Source organism: Odontesthes bonariensis, chromosome 24, assembly GCF_027942865.1.
Source record: "Odontesthes bonariensis isolate fOdoBon6 chromosome 24, fOdoBon6.hap1, whole genome shotgun sequence".
NCBI classification, from domain to species: Eukaryota; Metazoa; Chordata; class Actinopteri; order Atheriniformes; family Atherinopsidae; genus Odontesthes; species Odontesthes bonariensis.
In genome coordinates, this window is record NC_134529.1 from 9,502,805 (window position 1) to 9,520,902 (window position 18,098).

General features: G+C 37.8%; 1 protein-coding gene across 3 annotated transcripts; it reads right to left on the reverse strand.

Annotated features, from left to right (window-relative positions):
• Window positions 1–200: 200 nt before the first annotated feature.
• On the reverse strand, window positions 201–16,894 carry LOC142375122 (interleukin-31 receptor subunit alpha-like). 3 transcript variants are annotated; one of them, XM_075459048.1, is made up of 17 exons: window positions 16,658–16,894; window positions 14,485–14,751; window positions 14,238–14,373; window positions 13,900–14,087; window positions 13,622–13,746; window positions 12,466–12,495; window positions 10,914–11,070; window positions 7,987–8,069; window positions 7,649–7,850; window positions 7,363–7,530; window positions 5,866–5,967; window positions 5,631–5,771; window positions 5,409–5,543; window positions 3,421–3,505; window positions 3,187–3,268; window positions 2,568–2,700; window positions 2,000–2,090 (listed from the first exon to the last, which is right to left on the reverse strand). In XM_075459048.1, the coding sequence occupies exons 1-16, from the start codon at window positions 16,710–16,712 to the stop codon at window positions 2,611–2,613; spliced, it is 2,046 nt and encodes a 681-aa protein (XP_075315163.1). In that variant the 5' UTR covers window positions 16,713–16,894; the 3' UTR covers window positions 2,000–2,090; window positions 2,568–2,610. The 3 variants fall into 3 exon arrangements, with proteins under 3 accessions (XP_075315162.1, XP_075315161.1, XP_075315163.1); XM_075459047.1 differs by lacking the exon at window positions 2,568–2,700 and having other exon boundaries at window positions 201–2,090; window positions 7,363–7,527; XM_075459046.1 differs by lacking the exon at window positions 2,568–2,700 and having other exon boundaries at window positions 201–2,090.
• Between the last annotated feature and the right edge of the window lie 1,204 nt (window positions 16,895–18,098).

Here is an 18,098-nt window from a genome sequence, read left to right on the forward strand (position 1 = left end):
TTTCTTACTTTGCCTTCTCTAACAGCCAACAAGCAGTGCACTGAAACATTTAGTTCTCAGACAACAACAACACTTATGTTCTTAATTATACTGTTGTTCTGCACTCATCCGGCTCAAAACATCTGGACACCATTTCTTACATGTTAGTTGATGTTTACTTGAAAAGTGCATGCATCTGTTAAAAGTGAAACAATGTGGTATCAGATTTACACCTTTATAACAATACGGCCATGAAAAAAAAGAGGAAACAACAGGAGAGGATTGGTTTAAATAAAATCAGTAAAATACCACAATATTTGATGTTTAATATTTGAGCTTTACAGTAAAATGTCACAGCACGGTTATGGGGTTAAATGATACAGACTGCGCGACAGCACATTTTGCATCAGGTCAGCCTCGGCTGCATGATGTGAATGCACATGTTGCTGTTGCTAAACAAAATGTGCAGTATTGTGCAAACGTCTTGAGCCATCCCTCATTTCTTACTGTTTGGAAATAAGTGCAGCAATTTTACTGAAACATGTGCAAACATAAATGTCAATATAGTATACAATGCAAAAACAGAGTTTGTACAATTTAAAGAAGCTTGAAAGTCAATATTTGGTATGAGCATATTTATTCTCCAACACAGCCTGAAGCCTTTTAGACAAGCCCTCTTGTCATTTCTTTAAGGAGTCTTCAGGAATAGTTCTCCAGGCTTCTTGAAGGGCATCCCAAAGCTCTTCTTTGGATGTTGGCTGCCTTTTGTTCCGTTCTCTGTCGAGATGATCCCACACTGCTTCAATATTATTGACGTCCGGGCTCTGGGGAGGATTCATCCCTCCATCAGACCTGTTGCCACTGATTTTCCGTCCACTTCTTGTGTCATTTGGGATATCTCAGCCTTTTTTCCCTGTTTCCCTTGCTTAAGAATGGCTTCTTGACAGCCACCCTTCCATGGAGACCATTTCTGATTAGGTTTCAGGGAAGAGTAGATGGATCAACTGAAGGGCCCAACGCATGTTTCAGATACTGTTCATCTGTTGTAGATACTTTTTTCTTTAGGCCTGACACATCCTCTTTTGCTCTCCACTTCCCTAAAATGTTGAAAAGACCCACTGCACACCATGCTGACATATTCCAAGAATCACCCTTTTTGAGTAAAAAATACTATGTCTGTCAAACTGTGTTATCTTTGGCATTTTTCATAGATGCAACTAAAGAAATGGGAACAAATTGTGTGTCTTTGTGACAGGCTGCTAGTAATAAAATGCCTAAAGATACAGTCTAAAATAGGTTCTTTGCTAAGTTGTCTGTTATGTGTAGAAAGAACATAGGTTTATCACTTAAGTTAGGTACCTTTTAATACTTAAATGATTTATAGGTCAGTGTTAAGTGGCTTAACAAACAGACCAAAAAAAACCCCACGTCTATGAAAATGGTCATTTGGAACTACTGCTTAAGACCACTTCCAAAGATGACCAGACAGTCTGGCTCCTTGGAAGAAAAATAAATGCAAATTAAGGGTGACAAGGCTTTCGCATGGCATTGTAAATGTTTGGATGACTGTATCCACACTGTGCAGTAAATAACATCAGCGCTAAACAAATTATCATTCCAGTTTGCCTTGTCACGGCAGTCTAATTCAGAGCTGAATCATCCTGACCAAAGTCTGTTTCTTTCCATCAGGGTCACCAAACATCAGCTGGTTCAAACATGTCCAAACTGACGTATATAGTCTTCATTGTTGTTTTCTCTGGCTGTTTACCTGAAGCTTGCTTACGCTGTTTCGAGGTCCTAGGCACTGGACTTTCCACAAAAGACTGACTTCGATATGGACTGACAGGTCTACTTTCTGTGGAAAGGAATGCTGCGGATTCTCCAGGGGAAGATTTGAAGTGTGTCTCTGCATGTTCAGCTTGCCTGTTTTTCTCCACCGCTGACACATGAGTCATAGTTGAGTCAGAGTATTCCTGTGTTTGTTCCATGGCTGTATTACCATTAGAATCTGCAGCTATTGAAGAGATGAATGCTTCATGAGTTTCCTCTGTGTAGACTCGTTCAACCAGGCCGTCAGATGGATTATTGTACGGTTGGAAGGGGCACACATCCTGAAACACATAGAAAGTGTGGAAAAGGAAAAAAAAGACATTATGTGCTGTTCAGGACATGAAACCTGTTCTTTATAAAAGTGATATTTGCAGAGTTAAACTTCTATCAAGACATTAGTTGTATTTTCTCTGAGTGAGAATGAAAAAGCATATGCTTTTGTACCTGCTTTTGAGGACATATATTATTAGGACATATATCCTAATACACTTACAGCCTAGTATATCTGATGTTTTTATTCGTTCCACAGGGACACTGTATTTTAGCAAAGTAATTTGCTCTGAAAATATGCCATACAAAGTGGACCAGTCACAGGTGCCATAGTCTACATTTGCAGGTGTATGTAAGGCTACAGAGAAGCTATGTTGGTACAAGGTTGTGTTGGAAGCTCTAATATTCAAGCATAAGTTCCCCTTGAGACACATGGCCAACTTGGCTAAAGGCATTTTCACCACTAAATGAAATATGTAAGTATTTACATAAATGGGATATTTCAGGCCTCACAGCAAGAAGGTTCCAGGTTCAACACCCAGCTGGGGCCTTTCTGTGTGGAGTTTGCATGTTCTCCCTGTGTATGCGTGGGTTCTCTCCGGGTACTCCGGCTTCCTCCCACTGTCCAAAAACATGCATGTTAGGTTGATTGGCATCTCTAAATTGTCCTTAGGAGTGAGTGTGAGCGTGCATGGTTGTTTGTCTCATTTGTCTCTATGTGGCCCTGCGATGGACTGGCGGCCTGTCCAGGGTGTACCCCGCCTCTCGCCCATTGACTGCTGGGATAGGCTCCAGCCCGCCCGCGACCCGATCGACGGATTCAGCGGTATAGATAATGGATGGATGGATGGGATATTTCAGTTAGGTATCCATCCTTGTTCATCTACAGTAAATGATTTAAACAAAACACAATGTGGAAAACTTGCGAGTAAAAACTCTCAGAATACTGAATAATGCTTTAATACTACATACTTATTCCATGACCACCATGTACACAACGCAAAAAGCCATGGATTATTCACCCTCTGATCACAAACAACTGAATGTTCTCACTCCTTTAGCCAAGTTAAAATGGATGTAAATTATTCAAGTAAATTCTGTGTTCACCTTTTGTTGACTCTGCGACAGCCACGTCGCCACAGAACTGTGGCCTGGATTTGGTACTGGCTTCTTGCTACATTTCTTCCACCTAAAATCAGATTAAAACATTGGAAACATTAATTAGAAATATGTATTTCTCTTGAGATTTTGTTCACATGAATATTAAAAACATCGTGACATGAAACGTCCTGGTTTAAGGATTTATTTTCTCATCAGTGACAACCAAAGACTAAAACTTACTGAATGACGCAGAACAGTCCAAGAGACAACACAAGGAGTATGATGATGCTTCCACAGATGCTGAGCACTATAATGAGTCTTGGATCTGTTGAAAGGGACATTAAGGATGTTGCAGTAGTATACTAAACACAAATGATGAGACATTTCACAGAGCAGTATGTAGTTCTAGTTAGTAGTATGTAGTACTCCTGGACATAAGTTTTTCTTTCTTTTTTCACAAAAAAAGTTCTATATGGCAGTGCAGTATTTTGTCGACCTGTTACCAAAGGAATGTATTCCACAGGGAAACGTTTTTGGAAGCTAAAGGATTTTTCATACAACTTTAATCCAGCAGCCCTGAGCTTATAACTTTTTAATGTTGCAAAACATTTTTTTTAAATAAATTTTTGTTCTGCCTGTTATATACATAAAAAAAACTTACAGGCTATGAATTACTGTGACTTCCGCAAAGATTTCTGTCTTTTTCTGTCCTCTGGACATTTGGAAATGGAAACATTTGTATCGAATATGTAACATATAACACTTTGAATTTCCCCCATTGGGGGATGAATAAAGTATTTTTCTATTCTATTCTATATGGCGCTGCACTTGGGAGGAGCATCAATGCGATCTGTTTTGTGACACGGTGTTGCAACTTGGACTGCATTGCTACCATAGCCATTTCTACCACTTGGTTTCGGTATTACAGTCCTAAAAGCGAGGATGTGATATGCCATTACTTTTTCAAACTTTGATACTTTTCAAATTTTAATACTTTTATCATGAAATGACATCTCATCGATTTGTTAAAAAGGACTGATTCTTGTCATCATAGCCCCAAGGAAATGAGAAATGCAATGAAGCATGTGAGGACATGTAGAGTTAAGAAAATATAGTGACAAAGTAAACATCTCTCTGATGCAAAAGTGACGCAAAAAAACTTCTCAGCTTTGTCCACAGCATCAGATCATCGGCCATACTTCAGTCAATGAATAGACTCCCGTGAAGGTATACTGTTACAAGGACCATGTCTAGTTAAATGATCAAGCTGTGCATGTAACTGTGCTAATCAACTACCTAAGTACTTCCCATAACCCCAGTTTATAAAAAAATAAAATAAAAATATCTTTGTAAGGCTAATAGGTTTGGAGTGGCTCTTAAATGTAGCAGCTCCTCAAAGCAATTGTGCAAATGGTCTGAGAGTGTGTAGAAGGAAGGTGTGAATAATTGATTCAGTAATGCTCTTTTACATAATAATGCTTTTGCTTTTTGACAAAAATCTCTCCATGAACTGACTGAATTGAACATGGTACTGTTTTACATTTTCAATCAATTTATTCTAAAGTGTCATTATCATTCTAAACAACAGCGTCATCTTCTTTTTTTTTTTTTAAACATCTAATAGAACAGGCAATATTCAAATGTGTTTGTTGGGATACTGTGTGCAAACAAGACATTACAAGCCATCCAGCGTCTTCTGGGAAAAACTTGCTTTAGAGTGCACTATAGGCTTAGTCATTTTGGTGAACATTTACAAGCACAAAAAGCAATGTAACACACACAAAAAAAAGAGAAAGCCCAAAGCATAATGCGACCCCACCAGTTTCAGAGACAACTGTAGTGTTGGTTATTTTTCAGGCCTTTTATCAAGTGGTCATTTCTTTTTGTGATGAGCCAAAAGTTAGAAAAAGAAAGGTGCTCTGAGAAAAACTCTCTTGTTTTTCAAGATCTGAATTCTCACTGTTGATTTGACAGGTTCCATAGCAGGGGACACTTGGCTGTGTCTTTTTGAGGTTTCAGACTCATTAGAGGGTGACAACTGTGTGAAACTGAATGGTTACACTCTGCAGCCCTACTTCTACGAGAAGTCCTGCCTTTGTCATCTTGTTGCCGGAAAGCACAGCAAGTAAATACATTTATCATTGTCTTCAGCTGTACTTACAGTTAAAGGGCAAAGAAATGTTTCAAATATGTATTTTTTATATTTGAAGTCCTAACTGATTACTCACCAAATAATGTGGTTCTAAAGATCCTTTCCTTACTTCTGGTTTTTCCAGTGTGAGCCTTGGCTTCAACATAGACAGTGTATTGAGTGTCTGGAGTTAGATCTTTCAAAAAGACGTAATTGCCATCCACAGTAACATCTAGAAGAAACCATTTCACAGAAATTAATCAGTAATATGGCATTAAAGCAAAAGTGCAAATCTCATACAAGTCTGCAGTTAACTTACTGAGTTGTCCATTTTGGTCCTTGTAGAAAACCATGTAACTGATTACAGCTCCACTACATGCATCGTGGGACTTTGTTTCCCAGCTCACATTGGCACTTTTGTCGTAAAATTGAACATCTTTGATTTCAACATGTCCTGGATCTGAAGTAAAAAGATTTTAAAATTGTGTTTGGTAAAGCATGATAAAATAACACAGTTTCAGACTCATTAAAAAAAAATTATTTGAAAAGTTCACCTCCAACTCGGGAGCATATCTGAAGGGCTTGTGTGCTGTGACCGGTCCTATCATCAAGGATGGGAGTTATTGTGATATTATATGGCTTTTTATCCAGGAGGTCTTCAGGAAAGAGGGAAAGAAAATTACAAGTTACAGTGAGGCAACAAGGGATTTTCCTCAGTACATGAGTTGGAGATTGGTCAAAACTAGCATTAACCCTCTGGGGTCTGAGCCGTAATGACGTCATGCGATCTGATCACGCCGGCGTGATCCCAGACCTCAGAGGGTTAATGTCACAGCTCTGAGTGTGATCCCAGGCACCAGAATGTGTCTCAAGTAACCACTAGATATCAGACAATATTCTTCTGTTTTATCTGCATAAGTATGTTCATCACTTCAATTCTTTTCTATCAAATGTGTAGTAATTCAATGGCGGGAGGCATTGAATTTCTGAAATCGAAATGACACAGACTGGGTCTGTCACAATCATGCTTGCTGTGGTGTTCGTTTTGGTTTCTGTGCTCTAGGTGGGGTGGAGCAGGTTCCGGGAAGTCCAGGGTGGAGTCTGGTCAGCTCTTGCTTACACACAGATGTCCTTCATCTGCACTCATCAAGGCTTCCTCTTAAGGACCTGCAGGAGCAACCAGACTTCGCCAGATTGTCTCACTTCACAGTGGGATAATCCGGCTCTTACATGTGTTCTCTTTGCTAAAAAACCTCCTTGCTTTCCAGTCATCCTTCATCGTTTCCCTTGCTCTGGCTCCCGAGACTTCACATTCCATGCGGTCGCCACCATTATCCTCCAGCCTCATCTACCTGGTGTACCTACCAGCCTGCTCACCCCACTGCGGACTCAGAACCTCTGCACCACAGCCAGCTACAACACCTGTCGTACAGCGTCTGCTCTTGGGTCCTTTTATCAATCGGCTAGGCACTAGCAATAACAGGGTCTATCCCTTGCCCCGTGTTTGTTCCAGCTGAACCAAACTGCCAAAGATATTTAGCACACTTGTACTTATCTCAATAGGCTTTTTGAAAATTCAAGTCATGTGGACATATCTGACTTTGGTGCTAAATTAGCAGAAACCAATTGCTGTGTAGGCAGTACTTGCAGTCCAGATGGGCATCACATTTGTGTGTGATCAGATCGTCTAGAACTAATTTTGATGTCAGGCATAAACAGGCCAACATGGCCCACAGCTGTCCCTTTGTTTGAGCTGAGGGGGTCAAGGAAGACAGCAAGAAGCAGACCGTAGCATATGATGAATCACAGCTCTCTAAAGCTTTTTTGAAATAGCATCTTTCTGAGAAATGCATTACACAGTAGCGTTTAAGGTCTAGTCTAACCCCACTAATGAGTCCATTACCTTCTTCTCTCAATAGCATTAACTGATCTGCCTATATAACAAGTTTAAACTCATAATTGCTCACTCCATGTTGTAATGTTTTATCTATTCAACTTTTATCACTCTATGTGACATCAATTAACCTTTCAACAACTATTCTCTAACCTACCATCCAGCGTTGTATTGGTGAAACTGCTCTCCCTCCAATAGTATTGAATTCCATTTTGGGTCCAGTCAATCATGTAACCTCTGACAGGTGGAATAGGCGCCTTCCAGCTCACCGCAATGACGCCTTCATCATTTGAGGTTTGGATGTCAGTAACCTTAGGGAGGCCTGCTAATGACATAAAGTGAAATGGAGGAAAAACTGCTTAGGTCAAACTGATGAGATGCATCAGAGCACTTTAGCTACGGTTTCTCCTTAAGAATGCAAAATCAATAGCAATAAAACTCACTTTCTCCAATGGCTGGAACATAAATTGACTCCTCTGTAAACACTTCATCATGGGAAACTGTGAGATTTATTCTGTGTGCATGTTGGTCCACATCAACATCACAAGTCGAGCCGCTACATGAAGTGGAAGTATAATTTCCAGTCATGAGTGGAATCTGTTTGATGGTGTAGTTCATGGTTTCTTTACATGTTGAAGGAATATCCTATGGAGAAGTATTCAGCACAAAGACAAATAAGCAGAAACAAGTAGTTAAACAGCTAAATTATAAGTTTACAAATTAAAATGTAAAATTAAAAAAAAACAAAATTCCTATTAAAGGTCGTAAGACAATTCCTTACCATCCACATGACACGGACTTTCCTCTTTCCATTTTTTCCTAGTTCAGTCACCTTTCTCCAAAGGTGGAGCATGACATGCTTCTCTGGAAAAGGATAAAACATGTTGAAAGAATCGCACTGGAATAAACAAGCAGACACATGACTGATAACAGATTATTCTGGACGACAGCCAAGTAAAGTGAGAGCAGAATCACTTAAGTCAAAGAAACCTCGAGTTGATAGCAACTACTTCAAACAACTGTGACCATCCCCCAGTTTTTGGTGATCCGGTCATTTTTTGTTGAACTAGATTGCGTGCTTGAAGACTATTAAGTGTTGCATTTGTAGCACCTGTAATTAAACTGATCCGGGCTTTGGAGAGGCTTTGGTGAGTCACAAGATTCCTTTTCAAGTCCCAACCCGCAGTTTAAATCAGATTTCAATCTCATGAATTAAGTTTACTTTCTCTCAGAGCTTCCAATATCTCCACATAGCACAGATAGTATGTAGGAAAATAATGCATACAATTATTTATTCATATTAGTTCCATTCCTACTAACCATACTAATTCTCCTGGATCCACTAGAGCAAAGTTGTTGATAAGAAGGTTGTTTTAAGCATTGCATCAATTATTCTGTTTCTTCATTGTTGCCCAATACTGAAAACATGAGAGACTGTGAGTTGTTTTTCTCTTTTAATCATCAGGATGACGATCTTAATGTTACATTTTACTGCTGTAACATTCCTAATACAACCAACAGAGATTGTGACAGATCTCAGCAGATATACTCCCAACAAGTTAAGATAAGATTCGCCTTTATTGTCTCTACAGGAGAGAAATTTTGCGTGGGCATGAGAAGGTGTGATTTACAATGAACGAACAAGACTTAGACACAACTTAGGTACCACAGAGGGAACACACAAGACACATACAATATATGCTGAACAAGGAAACATGTAAACATAGATACACTGTAGCCTAGTTTGCCTACAGCCATAGCCATAGCAGACAACCATTTAGTGCACACAACCCTCCCTCTTGATTCTATCATCCCATCATCAGTAATTCTACCCCATTTGGATATCCATTGCACATACCTCCTAAATATATAAATAAATATTATACATATAATGCTAAAATAAAAATACAACCCCCCCACACACACACACACGCATAAAAATACTACCTAAGACAGAAGCAACTTTTCGCAACGAAATTTGATATGGATTACCAGTGCACACCAGTAACCACTCCGGTGAGTTGATGATTTTGAAAATGGACGTTTATTGTGCTTTTACGGACCTTTCTAGACATGCACATGACTTGCCATTCTGAAGCAGGTTGAGATGAATCAAAATTAGGCAAATACCGGAGACAGCAGTAAACATCAAAAAAGCGGTGAGGGGGGGTTCTAAAACATTGCAGACGACTCAGAAAAGAGGCTTAATGTTGAAAATACCGCAGTTATCCTTTAATATTAAATTTAGGAAATGTCGGGATACATCATGAGTAGTGTTCCTTTAGTTCCCTGGGGTGTTTTGGCCACTCACACTGTACACCCTCACCAAAGGCGTTGCATCCCATGCCCAATTAATCACAAGAGCTGTCTTGTTGTCAAGTGACAAATGTCCCAAGGGCTGGAGGGGCTGGAGGGTCCTATTCCCCTATTTGAGGGGGCACTGAGATACGTTTTCTCCAGCTTTGCCAGTTGAATCTGATGCCAGATCATGCTGGAATGCTCTAGGCACCCAGAAAAACCCAATATTCCCGCCTTCTGTATGGATGTACTAGTTTCTTTTCAGGTACTCGACCATTCTCTGAGCAGTTCTCTGCTAAAGAAGACTTTGCCCTCCACACTCAGCAGGGAAATTGGGTGCAACTAGCTGATGTCCACTGCATTTTCCTCTTTTGGGATCAGGACCCCACCTGCCCTACGCCAAGCTTTGGGTATGGTCCTCTTCTCCCATGCTGTTCTTATGAGAAAACCTCAGGACATTTGGTCCACCGCTTCCTAAGTTATCTCCTCTCCTGAACGAGGACCTTGATCTCCTTTTGCCTCCTGGAAACTGGTGGGATTGAAGCCCTTTTTGCATTCTTCCCATTTTGAATTCCAAAACATTCCGCCCCATACTGGTAGATTATGGGGCCATATTCGTCAAAAGTACAAGAAACAAAGTCTTGAAATATTTCACTCTATGTGTAATGAATCTATAGAATATTTTAGTTTCACTTTTTGAAATGAGTGACAAAAAATATTGAACTTTTTCACAATATTCTAATTTATTGAGCTGTTTATATATTTTGGGTGTCTCCAGCATGCTCCAAGCATGACGAAGTACAGACAAACTTGAAGCTAACCCATGAATGTGCCCTTGTGTATTCCCTCCTACCAGCTGTCTCTCCATGCCATCACAAGAACTCTTCCTTGTTGTCAGCTGATCTTTGTCAGTAGTCACTGGACAAATCCATATTATCAGTTAGACTTACTGTGTGCTCTTCATTTCAGCGTGCACGACAACTGATTTTCATGAACTTATTTAGAGGGGTTGTTAGCTGTTGCAACAGAGGCAACTTGCTTTCTTTCATGATAAACTTGAAACATCAGCCAAACAAAACCTATCTGGTTTGAAGAATCAGGATTTGTACTTCTTGTGTTTCAAAGTAGAAAATAAGCACTGATTAGCAAACATTCTCTTAACCCTTGACCACATTATTCTTGCAGCCAACCTGTACATCAGTACTTCATATCGAAGCCTTAACAGTTAAACCTAATTTCTGTATTAAAATAAATGTCTTGAGAAATGTCATCGCACTGGCCTTATATACTGTCAGTCACTAATACCAATTTTCAATCACAGTCAAACATACAATGTGATTATTTAGAAGGATGCAAAATACACGGACTTCAACATTCTTGCACGCCATTTTGAGCCAGCACTGCTCTTACTGTTTAATTTGGTCAGAAGTGTCGTCTCTGGGCTCCAGTTGCTCCAAGGGGCATTGTCTAAGGCACATCGCATCCGAATGCTGTAGTTCATGCAGGATTCCACTTCTTCAATGGTGGTGTTCCAAGGCCCTTCAGAATATAGATACTGATCGAGAACCTATCGTGGAAAACAAGGCTTTTGGTTAGAAATGCCAAATTCAAATTATAACTCAGGGGTGCACGGTTATTGGGGAAAAAACATAATCATGATTATTTGAACTGATACTGAAGTCACTGATTATCAAACACATGCATTAATTGATTTGAGAACATAACTTTTTTTTCAATAAATTTTAACACATGTGCTTCAGTTTAACAACATGACTTTTAACTTTGAACAAAAGCAAGAAAATTTAAATAAATGAATGAAAATGAACGGGCAAGTGAGAAATACACAATAGAAAACAAATAATGATATGGAAAAGTTCTAAATCTAAATAAATTCTGCCAAGCTTGAAGTGTGGGTTATGTCTCTGTGACGTAGTGGTGCACTGTATTTAAAGTATCACACAAGCAACATGGCACGCTGCCCAATGATTATTTGCATTGTAATGCATTAGTTGCACTGTTTTCATAATTGCATCAAAGTCAAAATCGAAATTAAAATTTGAGTCATCACTTGGTCCTACACTAAATGAAAGAGGCAAACTAAGCCTTACGTGTCAATCTTTGTAAATGTAGCAATTTTCCTTTTCTTTTTTTGTCTTTTAAATGAGATGTTTTTCTCTTCCCACTGAGCCTGGGATGTCTTAGGAGCTATTGGCAGAAACACTGGTAGACTACAAAATTGCTCATACTGATTTACTAGTGAAAGAAACTTATCCATCCATCTTCTAAACCCGCTTAATCTAATTGTAGATTTGAATTTGACTACAATATACTGTACCTCTCTTAAGCTATCATGAACAAATTAAACTGAACAGAGGAACTGAAGCAAGGAATGAATTAAGTATTTTATGCTAAATCAACCTAAATATCAGATAGTTAACAAGTTAGTAATCTAAAATTTCCCTTGCACCTATGTGAGATGAGAAACAGGTGAGACTGGTTTATCTGAATATGTAATTATTATCAATCCTACCGATACACAGTGTATTCATTTTGGAATGCATGCTTGAAAATACTTTGTGTGGAATGTCGTTAAACTGTAACTTTATGTAATCTTTGAACTTTAGTCTTTGCCAGTCAGTTGAATCTTAATATATTTGATATTAATTTTCTTAAGTTAAGATTTCCTGAACTAATGAAAGCAAACAATATACAAATATGAATGTTTGAGTACATCTTAACTATATTCTATGTTATTATCTACAAAAGATAAATAAAGATTTGGTCATGAAACCTGCATTTCATGCATTCTTTGCGTTGCTGCAATCAGAAATCTACACGTTGCAGTAACAATATTCTATCAACTAATTGACAATTCTGTTGCCACACTGACAAATATAGTTATTATTCATCTTATAGCTATCAAATTCTCAAAAATCTGCCAAGAAAACAATGTTTTACTTACCTTTGATGTGTCTCCTTTAGACAATGAAGCCTTGAACAGAAAAGACAAAAAAAATGAATCAATCAGTCAATGAATCAGTCACAAGAGATATTTCTTAAAGCACTGGCAGAATCTAAATCAAGTGATAGTAGCTTTTCCACCTTTTTATCCTCAATGGAGACAACAAATACGAACAAAAAACAATTTTCTACATGTTATACTTGTCTTTTAGTACAATTCTTTGGTAGTAGCAGCATGTGCAACTAAAAAGAAGATGTGTTCACCCAGTCTCATGACAATTCAGAAAACAGTGTTATATATCTATCATTTGTGTTGGTACCAAGGCAATTAACAAAAAGGCTGTTTAACCAACACAAAACACAACTTTTAAATTACAGAATGCACAGTCATGTGAACATATTTCAAGCATCTCGTGTGACATTTTTCATCACTTTGTCTCAACTATTAGGAATAACCTTATAACCCCAACCGCAATGACATCTTGGCACCTGTGGCTAAAATGTGTCACATGCGTCTCAAATGTTTCACATCTAGCCTTTCTGACAGGTAAGGGATTATGATTTGGGCTTATGCTATAGTACATTTGAATTAGATAAATTTAATAAGTTAGCTAACACATTTATCCAAAGTGACTTCCTACTGTGTAAAAAAAAAATCAAGCTAAAAAGTAAAAGTAGAACAGGTATAAAGTACACAGTAGGCTCAGGTTTGGCATGTCCAAGGTGTAAGAGTTGTAAGTAAAGAAGGTATGGATCTTCAAGAGATTTTTGAAGGTAGAGGAGCACCCTGCTCCGATACCATTTGGTAGCTCATTTCACCAACATAGAACCTCAAATGAAACAAGTCTGGACAGTTTTCATTCTCAGGAATGTCATCTAGACAACGGGGAGGCACAGCAGTCAAGAAAGAACATGGCCAATTTAGATAACTGGGTGCAGATCCTGCAGTCACTCTGTAGATTGACTGATTTGGGCAACCAGATGAGCTGAATGTGGAATGAAGAGATATCTGTCCTTTAAGGCTGATTAAAGACCGGAAGCATCGCCCCATTTTATTAGATCTGTAATCCGTAATTAGTTTAAAATGCACCATTTTCAACTGGTTTCACAGCTGCTCTCTATTATTATTTTCCAATGGCTGTCATAAATGTTCTTACCTTGGTGTATTTAACTTGGCAGTGACGCTTTTCTGGCACCCGTCCTTGTCCTTGGTTAAGTTTCCACTTAACCAACAGATATTCAGAGAAGGCAGTTACTGCTACTTCCGGGTAGTTAATTTTCCCTGGGAGAAGACAATTATTTCAACATCCTGAGAAGATGTATATATATATATACACACACACACACACACACACATATATATATATATATATATATATATATATGTATATATATATATACAAAAAATATGCTAAATTTGTTTTATGTTTCTTACATATGTGGGAAGAGTAAAACTCATAAGGGTCGGAGTCAGCCTCCCAAGCAGCAGTTTCAGCTCTAATAATAACAGTGAATTTGTTTGACCAGAATATTTTGATAACTCTTTCCAACTTGTCATCTTTAGATGTGCACTGTGGTACATTTGACATGCAGATCTCACTCCAGTTGTTTACAGAGGAGGGCCTGAAAAAGAAAAGTTTTCTTTTAAATACTGATGAAAAGACAAAGAAGTGCATTAATTATTTGATCAAATCCATGATCGTATTACTTTAAATTGGATTCTAATTGGCTTGAATTGGATTGAATTGAAAATGAAGAAGGTACGAAACTTACTGTGCGTAAAGTACTGTGTAGTTTATTTTCACTGAAGGATTGATCTGATTCTCCCATCTGCATGTGAAGTGACCCGGGACACCGACATCCTCTTGACTTTTGTAATGTAAGTGGCATGATATATTGCTGGGCTTTGCTGAAAACAAATTTTTTTTAAAAATACCGGTAATTAGGGACATATTTTTCCTCTCACTGCAGGAGTCAAAGGCCATGTTAATAAACAGAATATAATGAAATGACTTCTTACAGTATGCTCTTATGATGGTGCCTCCAAGGACCTGCTTATGAGCACTGTGACACTGCAGTGTCGCACTGGGGGAAGTGAAGTTTCTCAGTAAGAAGACCGTGTGCGTGGAGTTGATGGTTTTTGACAGGCTTTCGTCCTTTTTTTCGTTATTCAGTGTCCAGAAAACTTTGCCATTTACACATGAAGTCTGGCAGAATATCTCGGTGCTGGATCCCACTTCAATGTACTGATCTTTCGGGAAAACGTTGCAGGTGTTGTCATGCTGGCCTGCAGGAAAAGATAAAGTTTAAAATACTTTGATTATTTTTTCAGATAAGAATAAGAATATGGAAACAGATTGCCTCACTCCATTCAACAATAATCTATTTTTTTTGTATTTATTTAGTTTTTGCTTGTTGTCCAGCTCTCAAGGGACTCTGGTGAAGATTTGTTACCACTGGAAAGAACCAAGCAAGCAGTTCCCCCTTTTAACAATTACAATTGTATGTACAAATGTACAATTTCTGTTGTCTTTTCCTGCATTCTTCACTGGAGAGTCAGAAACAAACAAAAATAAAGTAATAAAGTAAAGTAATCAATTCGTCAGTGATTATCAGTAAAAAGGGTTTGGGTCAATGTCTAATGAGAGTGACGCAACACTTTCCTGGTGCTGCTCCACAATCAACAGCAGCATCACACTTTATTACCACGTCAACATTATGGGGAGATGAGTAGATGTGTAGAAATCACAAACAACAGTCACACATCACAAAGCCAAGCATCCATTTTTCTAAATGAATGGAAACATGCACAGCATTGTTCCACATCTGGTTTGAAGCAAGTCTCTAATCTCTAGAGTCATTGCATGTGTGCACAGTAACCATCCATGATGGACCTTTCTCATGCTTTCCGAAGTCTGAGGCCCCAAAATAGATCGGGAACTATATCAAGACATGTGACAAAAAAAAAAAAAACACAGAATAAGCATCCCTTTTTTACTGTCTGGGTTTCCACTGGGTAATCGTGACATTTACAATATCACACAGCGCACAACAAGCTTTTTGGTTTCATTTTTTTAGCTCGTTGCACTTGTTTTAGAGTTAGTTGCTTTTCAGAAGATTATCCTGCACTTGTGAGCACCATCAATAAGACATTTTCTCTCATTTCAGGCCCATGGAGGTGAAGGTACAAAGTCCAAAATTCCAAATAAAGGAAAGACCAATTAATTAAACTTGTCTACTAGTCATTGGAAGGAAGAGAGAGTAAAGTTGTTCAAATTTGCTTCACTTCACCCACTACAACGACAAAATGCTGCACACATGCTGATGTTATATTCTCCAGAATGTTTGCTGTGAATACTTTTGATATGTTTTCCTTATCTTTTTAGTGTATGGCTTGGTTACCCATATACATTTTTTTTTATTTTTAAATTGAACTAAATGCAAAAGGCATAAGACACTGATTTCTAATCAAATGTCCATGAAATATAAAGAAAGGCAACATGAACAACTGAAAACTTCAACTGACATAACTTCAAACCAACTCCGGAATGGATGCAACCGAAAAAAAAATTGAATTAACATCATATAAACTGGTAATAAAACTAACTGAAGTCATTATGAGTGATTTCGAATTTCTTTCATTGTCTGAGTGGTCCAACATTTAAACAAAGACATACAGTTCCAGGGGTTCAGTATTTAGTGGGGTTGCTGATTTTCAGTTACAGATGCAGGATTCTGGCAAATTCACCTTGTTAAAGAAAAGAAAACTGTTTTTCACTGAAGAGTTTTGTGGAAGCAAAACATTTTTAGACACTAATAATAATGGATATTGTTAGCTGCATTACCGACGTTGAGAACTTGAAACATAGTGATATTAAACTGCATGCCAAAAATTATTTCTAAAGAACAAATCCTTCAATAAGAGCTATAACCTAGAGGGTTATATTACAGCTTCTGTTTAGATGAATTCGGAAAGTTTTAGCAATTTGATTTTTGGGCCCATTAGAGATTTGAAACAATTTGCTAAAAAAAAAAAAAAAAAAAAAAAAAAAAAAGATTTAATCAGCATGAATATGAAAGCAAAACTATTTCCCGAAACTCCCCAAATTAGAGGATCCACATATTTGGAGCTAATTATAAAAGTCGTTTTCAACAACAAGACACACGATATACTTAGAAAAGACCTCACTTACCTTTACAAATGGAGGAGATGAAAACAATGATAAATGGGACAAAGAAGGGAAACATTGTTCCTCTAGAACCGGATGTTAAGTAAATCGTCGTTTAAATAACATTTGAGCGGCGAGATATAATGAGCTTAATCGTATTTGTTGAATCTGTAACAGCCTGTTCCCTGCACTGCATCGCAGTTTAATCTCCAACACTATTTCAGAGACTACTGAAGAAACCGAACAGAGGAACTGACGCAAGGAATGGAATAAACGGAGGGTATTACTCAACTGGGAAGACAAAAAAAAAAAAGGAACACAAAAAACAAAGGAAGTGAAGAAACTTGGACAGCCTCAAATCTGTTCTATGTAACTGGCATGCGTCGCTCTCTAGTGTTGTAGATAGTACTCACACATTAGATTAGACAATACATTTAAATGAGTAATACTAATAATATGGCATGGACTGTGATGAAACGCAGAAATATTTATTGAAGTGCCTCACGTGTTGAGCAATTGGGAAATAATAGGCTGATAAATAGACTGTTTTAAGCAAGTTAAATGTTTATGGGTGTATTCTACAGCCAGGCACATTTCAGTAGATGTAAATCCAATATACAACGGGAAATACACACACACGCACAGTGCGTGTATAAGAATACTCCAACTCAAAATTAGTTTGAAAAAAAAAAAGAAGAAAATTTCAATGGAACCATCTCAGTGATTGGTTATGTCAAGAGCTGGAAGCTGCTGTAGGATTAACATTAAAAATATATAAAGCTACATAAATAGATTTGGAAAAAAAAAAATTAAAAAAAACATTGGGTTTTTATTTTGTTTAATTGTTGTTGGGTTTTCACTCATGCCTGCATGCTCTAACATCTTCGTTTTTCTTTATAAAAAATATATATATTGATGGCTGAAATAACTTTTTATTCACTTTTTTCAACCAAGACTTCTCTTGCAAACCCCACCTTGCTGTTTTACCGTCTCTACTGGTCAAAGTAATAGGGATCGCGGTTATGTCACCTCTTCTTTTTTTTGCTCCAACAGCTCCATCTGGCGATTGTTCATATAAAGTAGGCCTACAGACGAGTTCAAAACACTAGTGCCAATAAAAAAATAATAATAATGATAAATTTGAACTTATTTACAAGCTCCGTTCATGTTGCTAACGTTTAGTACTAAAAGCAAAATATCAGATATATTGTGTAATGCGTTTATTTTGTCTTTAAAAGAGGACACGTTTCTTAAACAGATGTAATAGTAAATTTAGCATCTCGTGTAACATGGTTATGTTCTGAAAAGACCCCCGGAAGTAATTTCCAAAATAAAAAAATAAGATAAAAAATAAACTCTCCACAAATTGAACTGTTAATTAAGCTCGGTTCCTTCGATAAATTGTGTCGTTTTAAAGATTACTGTGGCCTGTATAACACATACAACATGTAGTGTAAAGCCAGTC